Consider the following 13796-nt stretch of genomic DNA (forward strand, 5'->3'; position numbering starts at 1 on the left):
GAAATGAGTCACGGGGGACAGTATGTGGCAACGGGAGAAAGTTTGCCTGACATATAGCCAGGACTGAGTGGTTCCAAGATGTTCCAATTTATGCTGCTTCAGAAATCTCCTGATAAATTCATCTTGAGAAGTGATTATTGCCTCTGTCCCTAGCCCCACCTTTTCTCATCCGTGACCTTGTCACCTAACCAAATGGAGCAGCTCAGAGGGCAGACAGGAGTCAGACACATCACACCTAGAAAAGGTCTCGCTCTGGCTCTATAAACTAGACCATGCTGGGCAGGTGAGGCGGGGTAAGGACTTAGGGCGCAACCTCTAATGCTCTCGGGGATGAATTTCAATCCAGGGCACAGGTAGCCAGTGAGTTGGAAGGTGCGTTCCAGCCACAGAAAGGGCAGCACATAGCTGCTTCTACAGCCTCACCTCAGCCATCTTTCCTGCTGACCTGGCTAATTATTCTCATCTGTCCCTCAGGCCAGAGGAGCCTAGATCAGGAGTGGGAGTGGCAGGTAGGCAAGAAGGAGGAGGAGGAGCCTGACCCCTGAAATTGCTCTGGCAGCCTGCACCTGGAATGTGTGGGTGACATTTTCTGCCAAAATGCCGCCCAGAATGTTTTAAATGTCACATAGGTGTGTCTCCACGTCAGAGAGGCATTAGCCTGTGATGCTGGCCAGAGGCAGCTCAGACCAACAGCAGGTACTGGGTGCTGTCACATTAATTCTCACATCCCTGGTCTCTATCACAGGCCTGGAACAGAGCCATCAGTCCATAAAGCTTTTCTGAATGAATGAATGAATGAATGAATGAATGAACAAATGGAAAGCTAGTACCAAAGGCCCTCTAAGATAATCTAGCTCAGAGAATTCACAGTTAAGTCTCCTGACTGTAATGAGGTTAAGTCTCCTGACTGCAATTCATTCCCACAATGAGGGCATCTGCTCTCCATCCAAACCCCCAAAAGCCCCCTGTGGCCAAGGGCTTAGGCGGGGCCCCCTAACCCATGAGGCATGCTCTATCCTCACCTCATCCCAGCGCTGGGTCTCCACGTGCAGCTGAATCAAGGACTTCAGGTCACCAATCTTCAGGTAGGTCTCCGCAGCATAGCCAGGGTTATCCAGCTTCTTAAAGTAGTGAGCGCACATTAGCAGGGGCTCCCGCTCGGCCTTGTCCAGCTTACGGGCAATGTCGATTAACCTGCAGAGGCAAGCACAGAGGGAGGAGATGGCCTCCTGTGGAAGGAAGCGGCATGGGCTCCTGGGGTCTTCTCCAGGGCGGGCTCTGTATTGATTCACGCTGATGTTCCCAGGGCTCAGTATGGTGTCACAGTCCCTGGTGCTCGAGGGGGGTTATTAAATGAGTGAATACACATTCCAAAAACAGTCCTAGTGACTGGGAGAGGTTGCCTGCTAAAGGACACCATCCCCCGCCTCCCCCTCACGTGCCTTCCATAGGAGTTACTAATCGATGCAGCAGGATCTGGGGAGTGACATGAACATCTACTGATCACCTACTGCACCAAGCAGAGCACCATGAGTTTTCACATGGGAGATCTCATTGAATCTCCACCACCCTACGAGGTGGTGCTGTTATTCCCATCTTACAAATGAAAAGACTAAAGACTAGGGTGGAAGGTGAAGCAACCTGCCCAAGACTGCAGCCAGGAAGTGGCAAAGTGCTCTTTCCACCATGGTTTGGGGAATTCTCATGAGAAAGTAGAGGCAGAGGCATGACAATTCTTCAGTGAGGTGACCTCTACAGGAAGCGGCATGTGTGGGGCCTGCTCTGGGCTCTGGAAGGAAGGCCTACAGGAAATCCTGGCTGTGCCAACTCTCCTGGCCAAGGTGCTAACCACGGGGGAGGGGCCACAGGGACTGCTGGCTCACCACTTCTCCCCAATGGTGACCGGCTCTCCCACTGCTTGTGGGGACATGGGGGCTGAATGGAACATGTTTGTTCCCCCTGGTCAGGCCAGGGTTTGGAGTAAAACCAGCTCTCCCAGGAGAAAGGGGTCCTACCCAGCTTGCTTTTTGTGAGAAAGGAAAGGGAAGCAGCTGTAACAGATCCCTGTCTCAGAGACAGGCAAGCTCAGGGAGGCCTGTCAATCTGTACTTAGAATAATAATGGCATCTAAAAATAACACTTCTCAGCAGAGAAGCGACACATTTTTAGGGAAAGATGGCACAGGCAACCCCTTAGAACCCCCTCAGCCCCACCCATCAAATCAAATATCCCTGAAGAAGAGACACTTTTACAGCCTGGAAAGGGCAAAACATGCTGAATGTCTCTTTCCTGAACTAGTTAAGTCTCTCCTCAAGGTAACCTGATACGTATCAGTTGCAAAAGAAAGAGAAGTGAAGAACTAGAGGAGAGAGCGGACTTAAATCTGCCTGGCTCTCTCCTGTACCATCCCTTTTGTGGAAAGAATAAATTGGGGGGCAAAATCTGTGTCTCTTTCTTGAAGAAACTTTATTCTTGGACACACACGCCGACCACATGGTGGGGTTCACAGGGGTGACTTAGTTATTAACCAGCCCTTTTCCCTCCCCAGGTCCTGTCTGGGCCACCACTCCCTGTGGACCACAGGACAGGCAACAGCCCTTCGGGCTCAGACTGAGCCCACCTCAGGAGCTGCTCCCTCACCTGCTCTCTAACAGCTGTGGCAGCGTGCATACATATACTACGCACACGTTCCCCCCTTACACACACATACGTGCACACACACATACACATACATGTATGAGCATGAAGCCCACTTTCCCTGACTTCCCCCTGGAGATCTGATGCTCTAAGGGTCCCAACACTGAATCCATCCTCTGTCCGGCAGCCCCACCCAAGCCTGCTCTCTCCTCTGTTCTCTACCTTGGCGAGTGGCATTCCCACTACCAGGCCCAGAGCTCAGAACCAGCCTGCAACCCCCTCGCCTGGCCCCACCCCGACGACCCCATTCTGTCAGTTCTGCCTCCTCCCTGCCTCGCTCATTCCCTCAGCCACCATATTTCTCCCTGGTCTGCTGCACTGCCACTCATCTGGTCTCCCTTCCTGTAGTTTTCACCTCCACTCTACACCCACTGCCTAAGTGGGCTTCCGACAGCACAGCCCTGACAAGGGATCCTTGCTACTTACTGACAAATCTAAATGCCTATTTGGCACCCGAGACCCTCCCAGACGCCCTGCCCACAGTCAGCTGTCCTTCACCCACCCACACCTACACCTTTTATTCCAACCACAGCCAACCTGTTCGTTTTCTGCTGCTCTTCTGGCCTACATGTCCTGCCCCTTCCTACCAGCTCTGCCTCTTAAAATGCATCAAGGCCTTTCACGTGACTACCTTCTAGAATAGATCTATGGTTCCTCCCGTGAGAATTCACATCTCCTTTCCTGATGTGCCAGCAATTTTTCTTGTTCTTTTCCAGTTCCTACCATTACAGGTGTTATGGGCCTTGACGTTGGCCAGGTCAGTTTGAAGCTCAGCTTCACGACATGCCAGCTATTTTGCTTTGTGTGATCACTGGTCCTTCAGCCTTGGTTTCCTCATGTGGAAGATGGGCATGGAAACACCCACACTTAGGGTGCAGAGGGCGGAGGAGGCGAGAACCAGATGCCTGCAAGGCACCGCAGTGCCTGGCTGGTAGGGAGGGCTCAGGGAATGGCAATGCCAACACCTGGGTGTCTCCCCCTCTCACTCCCTCCCACCCTTTCCCCGAGGAATTCGCTAAGCTCCTCAAAGGCAGCAAATGCCTCATTCAATCTCTGTCTCTCCCAACACCCTAGTTACTACCACATTCGGATTAGATATTTAGAGAAACACTATTTTTTTTCCTTGTCAGTCAAAACAAAGAGCTGACATGACATGATATGCCGCCAAATGCTTCTTGGGGCAGGGACTGAAAACCTACGTGTCAACCCAGCCATGGTCACCGCTGATCTCGATGGCCTTGACGTGCTCTCCCGCCGACATGTACATCTCCACAGCGGCTTTGGGCTCGTTGATATTTCTAGCCCAGTCAGCCTGTTTGGTGATTAGCATCTTTGTTTCTTTGGGGTCTCCAGATCCAAGGAAATCCTGAGGAAGCACAACAAACAAAAACACTCCGAATTAGAACTTCCTGCTGCCAGCATTACGTCAGGCTGCCGAAAGCTGGAGCAAGCAAAGGCTCCACTTGGCTGAAGCAGGCGATCAGGATGCAAGTGTGGGCCCATCCCTGCATGGCTGACTGGGGGTGTCCCAGGTGTCAGGGAGGGGTGCTCACAGGCCGCCCCATAGGGGCCCCTAGGGGTACCAGGACAGCGTCAAGGACGAGGGGCCTCAGTACTTCCTGCCCTTCCAACTAAGGGACATTTGTTCTTCAGCTAGACAGCACTTTCCAGACTCTTTGCAGTACTGTACACAAACTGCAGTGTGGAGGGTTTATGATCAGGTTACTTTCTCTTCTCTCTCTCTCTCTCTCTCTCTCTCTCTCTCTCTCTCTCTCTCTCTCTCATATAGTTTGATGTATATGTGACTATTGCTATATAGTGACTCTACAATCTGGTTGTACAATTTTGAATACTCAGACCTACAATATTTATTCAGGTAAACAGGGATCATACCACATGCCTCAGAGTGAAGCTGAGCACGTGGTCCCTTCAACTTAGACAAAACGATTCACCGAGTCTAGGAAGGCCTCTTTGCCCCCTCCCCTCCATCACCACCACACTGGAAGTACTATTTCTATCAGTTTTCTGAATCAGGTCTGTTGCCTGAACTTAGAGCATCATCCCATTGGTTTTTCCCCCAGCTATTTGCCTAGGGCGGATAAAGAGCACAAATGTTTTTGGTTAATTACTTCTCCACTGGATAGTATCACACTGTCTGGACATCAGGTCTGCAGGAGTGGGGACAGCAGGAGGACACTGGGGATCTGAGGTGCGGAAAGGGGCCTGGAGAGAAGCTCTGAAGGAAGAGAGGCCTATGGATCTGGAGGCAAAGAGGTCAAAGCATGAGGGCCCATGTTCCTTCCACCACAACAAGGGGTCTCTGAAGGGCCAGGCCCAGCTTCCCAGGATTGGCCCTAGAATGCGTGAGAAACAGCCTCAGAAAATCACCTCTTTTCAGGATAGTTTCCCAAAATATATACGTGGGAGTTCATCATAGTTGAGGCAGCTTTGGTGCTGACATTTTTAAAGGTGGGGCTTTTCAAAAAGGGAAATTAAGAGCGCTGAGAGCCCAGATCTGCATTACTGGTAAGAAGCGGTTTGTCTTAGGAATAATGTACCCTGCAGAGAGTGCGCTGTGTCAACCTCACAAAGTACAAAAAAAGCACTGCTTTCCCCATGATTAGCACTCATCTGTCAGAAAAGTGCAGTCAAGGTATGCTAAAAACCTACTTGAACAATTAGCTCTCTCTCTCTCTCTTTTTTTTCCCCCATTTGCTTTCAGGGTAATTGTGTAGCCCCTAAAATAATATATTAGATTGGCCTAAGGCAACCAACTATTTTAAGGGGTGGAAAGAACATCATCTACCCAGATGCTGGGGAGCCAATAAAAGACAGGCCCACCTCGCTGGCCTTCGGTCCCTCTGGAGTTCACCCAGGGGAAAGGAAAGGAGCTTGGAAAACAGCCACTAACTCTCTGAAGATGGCTAGTTTGGGCCATTACAGATACAGTCTTTCTTCTCAGCAGCTACTACAATGTGTATTCTATGCCAACGCAAAGCTGGAAGCTCTGCTAACCTGGTTGGTTAGATGAGGTTAACAGCTGGGGAAAACAGGCATCGTACGAGATCAGAAATGCCCTTCCAAGTGGACTTGCTGCGACCATAGGGAGAAGGGTCAGAGACCAAAAGCGAGCCATAAATTTGGGTCGTCAATGAGGAGACCAGCCAGGCACACAGTTCACAGGCTTGAGGGAGCCTCCTTTAGCCCAACAGTCCCGTTCCAGGAGCTCTGACCTAATTGAAGCTGAGTCTAAATGGTTCCTTCAAGGCTCAACAAACTGGGTTTTCAAAGGTTCTTTGGTTCCATGAAGCTAATTTACACATTATCTGGGGGCATGGCAAAGACTTTGCCCTAAAGTAGACAGAAAGAGGTTGTGCTGAGTGATGAATGAGACTAAACAGTGTTCTCATGCTTGGTGATTTTGATAAGGACATACTACATAAGAGTTAAGAGCATTATAATTCCCTTTATCACCATATAAACATGTCACTTATCCAGAAAGCATACAATTTATTTGTACGTGGGAATGTAATTTAAAAATTTTCTGAAAACCAGATTGAACCTTGGGAAGCAAGTTTCAAATAAACAAAAACATGCCATGTTAATAAGTACTATATCCCTCCACCCCCGACATAATGTGCATGTACACATTTTCTCAAACTATTGGGGGGAGGGAATTGAAAGGGAACCAACCTACTTGGAATTGTGATTTAAAAAAAAAAAAAGAAAAAAGCAAAAAACTACAACTGAAAACAACCCCCAGGTATTTGCCTTCATAGAGAGGCAGACCAGATGGAGTGTGTAAATGGGCTGCATCTCTGGGCGGGAGAGTGTGGGAGCACAAAGCCCACCCAAAGCGTGAGGAGGGGCCTCCGTGTGGGGGCAGGAGTGAGGCTGACCAGGGAGAGGGCTGAAGAACAGCCACTCTGTGGTCATGCTTGGCCGCTCTCATTTTCCTAACCTTTCTACAGCTTGGCCTTTGTAAAGCTTGGGCTTTTTCATACATTATTTTGTGCAATTCTCAGAACTAAGCTGAGCTGCAGTTATGTCACTCTGCAAGAAGGAAATGGAGGCTTAGCAAAGTCAAGAGGCTTTCCCCGAGTCACCCATCGGAAGGACCAGGACTCACACAGGCTCTCTGGGTGCCAAGGTGAGGTGCGGTCTACTGCACCATAGATGCCTACTGGAGGTTTCCGAGGCTCCAAAGAACAACCACAGCCAGCTCTCCTAATGCCTAAATTCTACCCCTAGGATTCAGTTCTTTAGCTTAAGTTTTGGCCTCGGTTTAAAGGAAATCCCCAGAAAGAGATGCACTCATTTAGGTGTTCTCAGAATGACTGCAGTGTTAAACTGTGTATGTGTGTGTTGGGAGTGTAAGGGGGTGTAAAAAATTTGAAGAGGGCAAAGTGGGGGAACCTGAAGTACCCAGATCTGAGGGATGGAGTGAAGGAACCACCAAGGTGAAGAGACAGGCTGCAGACCAGGTTCTCGTCCAGGTACTGATGACCACAAAGCCCTGGAACACATCACAGTGACCCAGACACAACCTTCCGCCCCCTTCTCATAGATGGTGGAAGATAAAAGAGCACAGCCACCTTCAGGAATAGAAGAGCAGGAAAAAAATGGGGCGGATTTTCCACCTTGAACTTGTGAGCTAGATAACTGACATTAATAGCCACTAATTGGTTGTGGTTGATGACTCATTTAGTAACATTCTGAAGCCTCTTCTGACACTACCGGGAAAGGCAGGCTAACAAAAGCACCTCAGCGGAAGGAAGAGCCTGGTTCCTCGATGGGGCCAAGGCTCTTTTCACCTCGCGTTAGGCTAAACTGCAAGTGTCCCGGGATCGGGGTTCCTCAGTGGGACTCATGCTCACACAAGCCCTCAGCCTGCTCCAGGAAGCTCTCCTTCATGCACCCATACCTGCTGGGGCCCTCCAAATGCAAGGGGAGATCTCCACCATCACCCCTGCTGATGGGTGGGAACCATGCTGCACCCGTCCGGGTGCCGGGACGCACACTGCGCGAGCGCCAGAGGGCAGGGGGATCATAGCGTCTCCAAGGCCCAGTGTGATGGCCAGTGCCACTCAGAGCAGATGCTTAGGAAACCTTGGCCAGAGTGAAGCACACTGTCCTGTATGAGGCTGGCAGAACTGCTCGGGCCTGAGGACACTGATGTTCGGTGGCTTCTAACGAAGATTTGAGAGAATTTGTGAGAGACAATCCTAACGCCCTAACTCTGAACACTTAACGAAGGGACTCTGCTGGTTCACACTCAGAGTCCAGCCAGTTCTGTCATGACAAAGGTCTGAACTGTCATATTCTGTCCCTTTGATGTCACCCTGGAGGGTCAGTTTTAGGTCAGCTTCAACCAGTGGTCATCGATGGTTCCTTTGCCGACCAGTTTGCCCTCCGTTGCTGTTTTCTGCCTGTACCAGCTCTTGGGGTAAACAACTCGGACACCACACTGTCAGAAGGCTGGTGGCTTCCGGGCAGCTCCAGCCGGGATGCGGGGCATTACCTTGGCATACTCAAACATGCGGAGGTCAGTGTACATGTCCAGTGCGAGGTTCTCATGCCCGCTCCTCTTGTACAGTTTGGCGGCCTCGTGGAACTTCCCCTGGTAGGAAAACACATCTGCCAGAAACAGGTCATTGTTGGGCTCTCCCCGCTTCTTCCTCTCCTGGAAAAATTAGAAGCACAGGAAATGGCCTCTGCAGCCATGGCAGGAAGCAGCCTTTACAAAGGTTAGATGTTGCTATTTCAAGTTAAGCCCCTGGGCCTTCCTACTGGAACCTACACTTGGCTCCTGGGCTGTTGTGTCTCTCACCTAGGTTTCTGGTGGGAATGCTTAACAACAAAAGCAGGTTTTTTTTCCAGAGGAGGGACGATCAAAAGAGATACAAACTTTTGTTTGTTTAATGGAAATTCCTCAGGGCTGCTTTCTTGCATATTCTTCTAAGGAAACAACTGCATACTTAGGATGGTGTGTACTGCCCACTCCTTGGAGCTCCCAAGATCTCTCAAGGCCCCAGGCCTGGTTTGGCTGGGTCGTGACTCACAATGATGGCAGACAAGGAGAAAGTGTAGGGTTCTTCCAGAGAAGAAGAACAACAAAATAAGATAACGAGCCTGACTGTGTCCTGTCTCTAAAGTGGAGGTGAGTGATGCCACATGCCGAGCACCCACTAGGCACTGGTACACACTTCCCACATGGACCCAAGGGGGGTTGTACCACCGAGGCACCCTGCTGAGGGCAGCTGAGACTCAGAAGAGGAGCAGGCGGCGGTCACACAGAGCTGGCATTTGGGTTCAGTCCGAGTCCAGATGCCCTTTGCACCACATCCCACCACCTTGGGTTTAAGTGATGTTCCCCCAACACAGCTGAGCTGTGTGTGCACACACACGCACATGTGCACACACACAGACACATCCTAGCAGAGCTGAGGAGGAAGGGAAATGACTGGCATACTCCTTCCTCCTGTGTTAGGGAACACTCATTAGTCTACAGCTCAAGTATTTGTAAACACTCAATAGCACCCAATCTCTCATTCCCAGCAGTTTCCTTTTGCTTGTTTTCTAGAAAGTGTATCACAGTGGAGGAAGATGAGATGTTGAATCAAACTCCCAGACAAGCTGGTGAAAGTTTTAACAGCTGGAGGCAACATGCTTCCCCACTGACAGAAATAATTTAAAAAACCAAAAAGAAACTACACATAGTTTAGGCTAATCAGCCAAATGAACTAATTCCTAATTGGAGGAAATGAATTAAAATTTTGCAGTGAAATAAAGAAATAGGTTTCACTAGGCATGGAATTTAGGCCATAATCCGCTCTAGGCCACAGAATAGCACCATGATCAAGAAAAATGATTTACGCATATTCAGAATGCGTGAAGCTATCTGGGTGGACAGTCTTTCTCGTTACTAGTACAGTTACTGCTCACCTGTCAAAGGAGCCTAGGAAGGAAACTCAGTTCTTCGGAATAATACCGAGTGCCTAGAAATAAGCAACTAAGGCCTCAGAGCAGCCCAAATGTGTCCTCACTCGAAGGCCCTTTACTCTTTTTCAAGAGACAATTCTTACAAGTTTACTTTAACCGACCGCCAGCTCATAGCACAGAAGAGGCAGCAATAAGACAGGAACTCGGTAAGAGCTGGTAAATCATGAAAGGCGGCCCTCACAGAGGTCAGTTACCTGTGCATAGAGAAAATTTATGTTCTATGGCTTCAGATTAAGACCTCTAGATAGAGACCAGACAATTCACAAATGCCACCCCTGATCATAAGTAAAACTGGGCATTACGGGTAGATGGCTCTGAGCAAAGCATCATGCAGGTAAGTAAGCAACAGAAGACACAGACACTCCTTATGATGTTGCCGGGGGAGGGGAAGAGAGAGTGTGGGTTGCACCAGAAGCAACTTCTTAGCGGCAGCACGGCCTAGAGTAGACAGCATGAGCCTGAGAGAGAGAATTGGCTTTGAACTGGAACCAAGCTTTAGCCTGTGGAGCCTTGGGGACATGACCTAGCCTTTCTGAGCCTCCGTGTCCTTGTTTATCCAAGAGGGAAAGGAACAATATCTGCCTCATTAAGTCGTCGTGAGGATTTCAAGTCGTGTACACATCGATCACGCATGGGGGCAGCGCAGGCACTCAGCAAATGGCAACCATTAGGCTGCGCAGGCTGTGAGCTCCTGCAGGCCTCTCCCACTCAGCTCTCCACCCACTGGGCTCAGCACCAGGCCTGGCCCACAACACGTGTTTATTATGCTGAACTGAATCGAAGGGACAAGACATTCGCTGATTTCCTCACTGCTTCCATATGGGAATTCAAATGTATCTCACATTCCCAAAGCCTCACAATAAATCTGTTCAGGAGAAAAAATATGTATGCCTTTTTACAGACAGTCAGACAGCACTGAGATACACAGGAATTAAGAACATGTCTACCACCATCCAGCAAACGGTGCTCGTAGAAGCGCTTCTTTAGCTGCCCCCCACCCCTCACCATCAGGGTTTGGCTGATGAGGCTGCTAGTCTCAGCCGGGAATGGTGGGCTCGGGGGAGGGCTCCAGAGCTCCCAGGTGCCCAGTGCTGACTTCTGTCCCTAAGCCCCATTGCTATGGGTGGGGCATAGATCATGTGCACTTGGGAAATGTCTCCTACACTGGCACGTGATTGAAGCCCTAACGGATGGTAACCAGATAATAACCAGTTGCTAAGGACCTATTTAATCCTCCCAGCAACCTGCGAGGTAGGTCTCATCCCATTTCACGGAAAAAAACCTAAAGCTCAGAGAGATTAGGAACCCACCTGCCTCCCCCAGCTACCAAGTGACAGACTGCACTCCTCGCTCCCATGTGCTATCTCCCCCACATGGCATTCTGCCGCCCGCCCCAGGCAAGGCTGTGGCCCTGATACCCAGACACCAGTGGGTTCTCTTCATGTGTCCTCAAAGCTCTTGCCTGCTTGAAGAGCTGCCTGTACACCACTGACAGCAAATCTGTGCTTTCCTGAGAAGGAAGAATACTTCATCTTTACCTCAATGCTGTTGATGAGCTCTAAATATCGGAGGTCTTGTACTCTGGTGAAGGCCTACAGGGAAAGAAATAAAAGAAGAAAATCAGCTGCTTTCTGGGCTTCAAAAGTGGGTGATTGGCTGGGGGTGGGAAGTCAAGCTTTAGAAAGTGAGCCAGTGAAGAGGGAAAAGAAGCAAGCATTGATTAATCATCCTGTGTGTTCAGGAGGGTTATACCACCCAGTGAGGCACGGCTTTATCCCTGGGATTAGCCCATACAAAGAAGAGCAAAGAAACCCTGGGTGCATCAATCACTTTGGGATTAGGTAAAACAAGACTAGGATAGTGCAGTCTGTAGTGGTGCCTGCTTAGAGGAATCTCTATGCAAAAGGGAAGAACAAGGCAGTGTGACACTGAGGTGGTGGCATCGGAGCGGGAGTGGGGAAGATGTACAGACTGAGGAGAGACTACGTACATCTTGGTGACTTGGACGGAAAGCAGGAGACAGCTATGCTTACCAACAGTGCACAAACATAGGGCACCCAGAGCCCAAAGAACAGCCACGGAGGGAGAGGAGGAGGGGGAAAGCTGAGAAAGAATAAAGATGGTTTCTGGAAGGAAGGGGGAGGCAGGGAATGAATCACACAAGTCCCTGGAAGGCAAACTGTTGCGTAAATCCTAAAAGGGCAGCTCTTGCCTTGGACTCACAGTAAAGCCAGAAACTTTAACCCACGGGCTACTAGAAGTTTTTAGGCACCCCTCTTCAGGAAGATGGATGTTAGCTAAGCCTCTTCTGTTGCTTTCAGATTCTGCAAGGGGTTTAGAGGAGCATAACCCACCACGTCAGGCTGATCTTCATGTGGCTTTGCTGCCAACATTTCTACCCAGCTGTGCTTCTGTACGCTGCCCCATTTGAAATGAGCTGACACACACCTAGAGGAGACAGCAGGTCCTGAAGTCCCTAGAATATGAAATGCAGAACAACCCTGGCCACTTGCCTCTACTTAGCTGCACGACATTGCCTGTCCTAAAAAGACTTGGGGAAATGAGCAAGCCACCAGCCTCTGGCTGCCTCACAGATGACCACAATGTGACTTCACCTTTTCAGCCCATAGGACCAGACATCCTGTCAGGCTGGGGATCCAGAGAGGAGTATGACTTGGCTCCTGTCCCCCTCCCCAATTCAGGGGCCCATATTCTAAAAGGGGAGGCAGGCAGATTAAACAGATCATTAAATCTCCCTGAGCTAAGAGCTATGCAAGTATGAACTAGATGCCCTGGAGAACAGATTCCCTGGGCACGGCGAGTGAAGGGAGACAGGATTAAGTAAAGCATCAGAGTGGGGACCTGGAAAATGGGTATTCCTAGAGAGGAATTCCTTGAAAGGGTAAGGCAGGTATCACATGAGCAAAGGGATGGAGGGACAAGAACACCTGTGTTCTTCGGTGGAGGTCTTATAAGCTATCTTCTAGGTCTGGGCTTCCTTAAGGCAACTTGAGAGGGAAACCTGGAATGTCTGGCAAATGTCTGGCAGAGAGGAAAGGAGCATTCTAGGTCTTAGTCCTAGGTCTCCTTCTAGTTGGGGGGCCCTGGACCAACTTCTTCCCTGCCACAGTGAGAAATCTGTTTTTGAGTTCCTTCAGCCCTGACACATTCTGCAGAGTCAGGGGTGCCCTGGTCGAGTGGTCAGTCACAAGGCCCATGAATAACCTCAGGGAAGGAAATATGGGAACAGAGAAACATAGCTCCCAGGCGCTAATCAGCTCTCCACTGCCATCTAGTGGGGACAGCAGTCTATCGCCAGGAACCACTCTACCTCCATGTGTGCCTGAGTGACTTGGCAAAGCAGAAAAAGAAAGGCTGGGGACTAGGGATTTGGATAAAATGACCGAATTCTAGTCAATGGTCAAAATCTTGTGGATTTAATACAATAACTTCTATTCTCAGGGAATGTTTGGGGGTGGGGGATAGAGAATTGGGGGCAGGTGTTAAGCAAATGGAAGGTCAGTTTTCATCCATTCAAACATTTGCTAAGCATCTAACACTGGGCTAGGCACTGCTGGCGGATTTCATCCCAGGCTTAAAAAAAAACAAAACATAGTCTAGGAATCCTCTGCTATTCTTCACACCTCCTGGCATTTCAGAGTGGGGCAGGAGAGGGAAGCTCCCTCCATGGAAATGTCTCTTCCCTCTTCTGAATTCTTAAAGCCCTTTCCTGACACAGTAGATATAAAAATACAGTGTAATCATTATATAATTATAATTGTACTTGTTTGAATAACAGCTAGCACTGTACAACCATTGCTACTTTTAGAATCCCTTTTACAATGTGACGGCTAAGCCTGAGGGCACTGTGTCTTCACCACTATAGAAATGGGAGGACTGAGGGGTTATCCAGCCTATAATGGCAGAGCTGAGTCTCACCCAGGCTTCTGGATCCTAGTCTGGTCTTGGGCCACTCTCTTTTCACGCCCAGCACGGGGCTGGCATCACAGGCCTCTGCAACGCCTCCCCTCCCTTCCCAGAGCAGTAGTTATGGGCAGGACGAGTAGCTCATTGATTGGCAGTGGGAAGATGCAGAT

The 13796-nt window shown here is 49.7% G+C and overlaps 1 protein-coding gene across 4 annotated transcripts in view; it reads right to left on the reverse strand.

The window, feature by feature from the left end:
• IFT122 (intraflagellar transport 122) overlaps positions 1-13796 on the reverse strand; it is a 65046-nt gene that overhangs the window by 14316 nt on the left and 36934 nt on the right. For all 4 annotated transcript variants that reach the window (XM_074312959.2, XM_019746766.3, XM_019746757.3 and 1 more), the window contains 4 exons: positions 11238-11291; positions 8219-8380; positions 3897-4063; positions 1023-1194 (listed from right to left, as the gene is read on the reverse strand). In XM_074312959.2, coding sequence (XP_074169060.1) covers positions 1023-1194; positions 3897-4063; positions 8219-8380; positions 11238-11291 — 555 coding nt within the window. The remainder of the gene's footprint in view (positions 1-1022; positions 1195-3896; positions 4064-8218; positions 8381-11237; positions 11292-13796) is intronic.

Source organism: Rhinolophus sinicus, chromosome 5 (genome assembly GCF_057876585.1).
Source record: "Rhinolophus sinicus isolate RSI-liver-muscle chromosome 5, RSI-T2T, whole genome shotgun sequence".
In the NCBI taxonomy this organism is placed as follows: domain Eukaryota; kingdom Metazoa; phylum Chordata; class Mammalia; order Chiroptera; family Rhinolophidae; genus Rhinolophus; species Rhinolophus sinicus.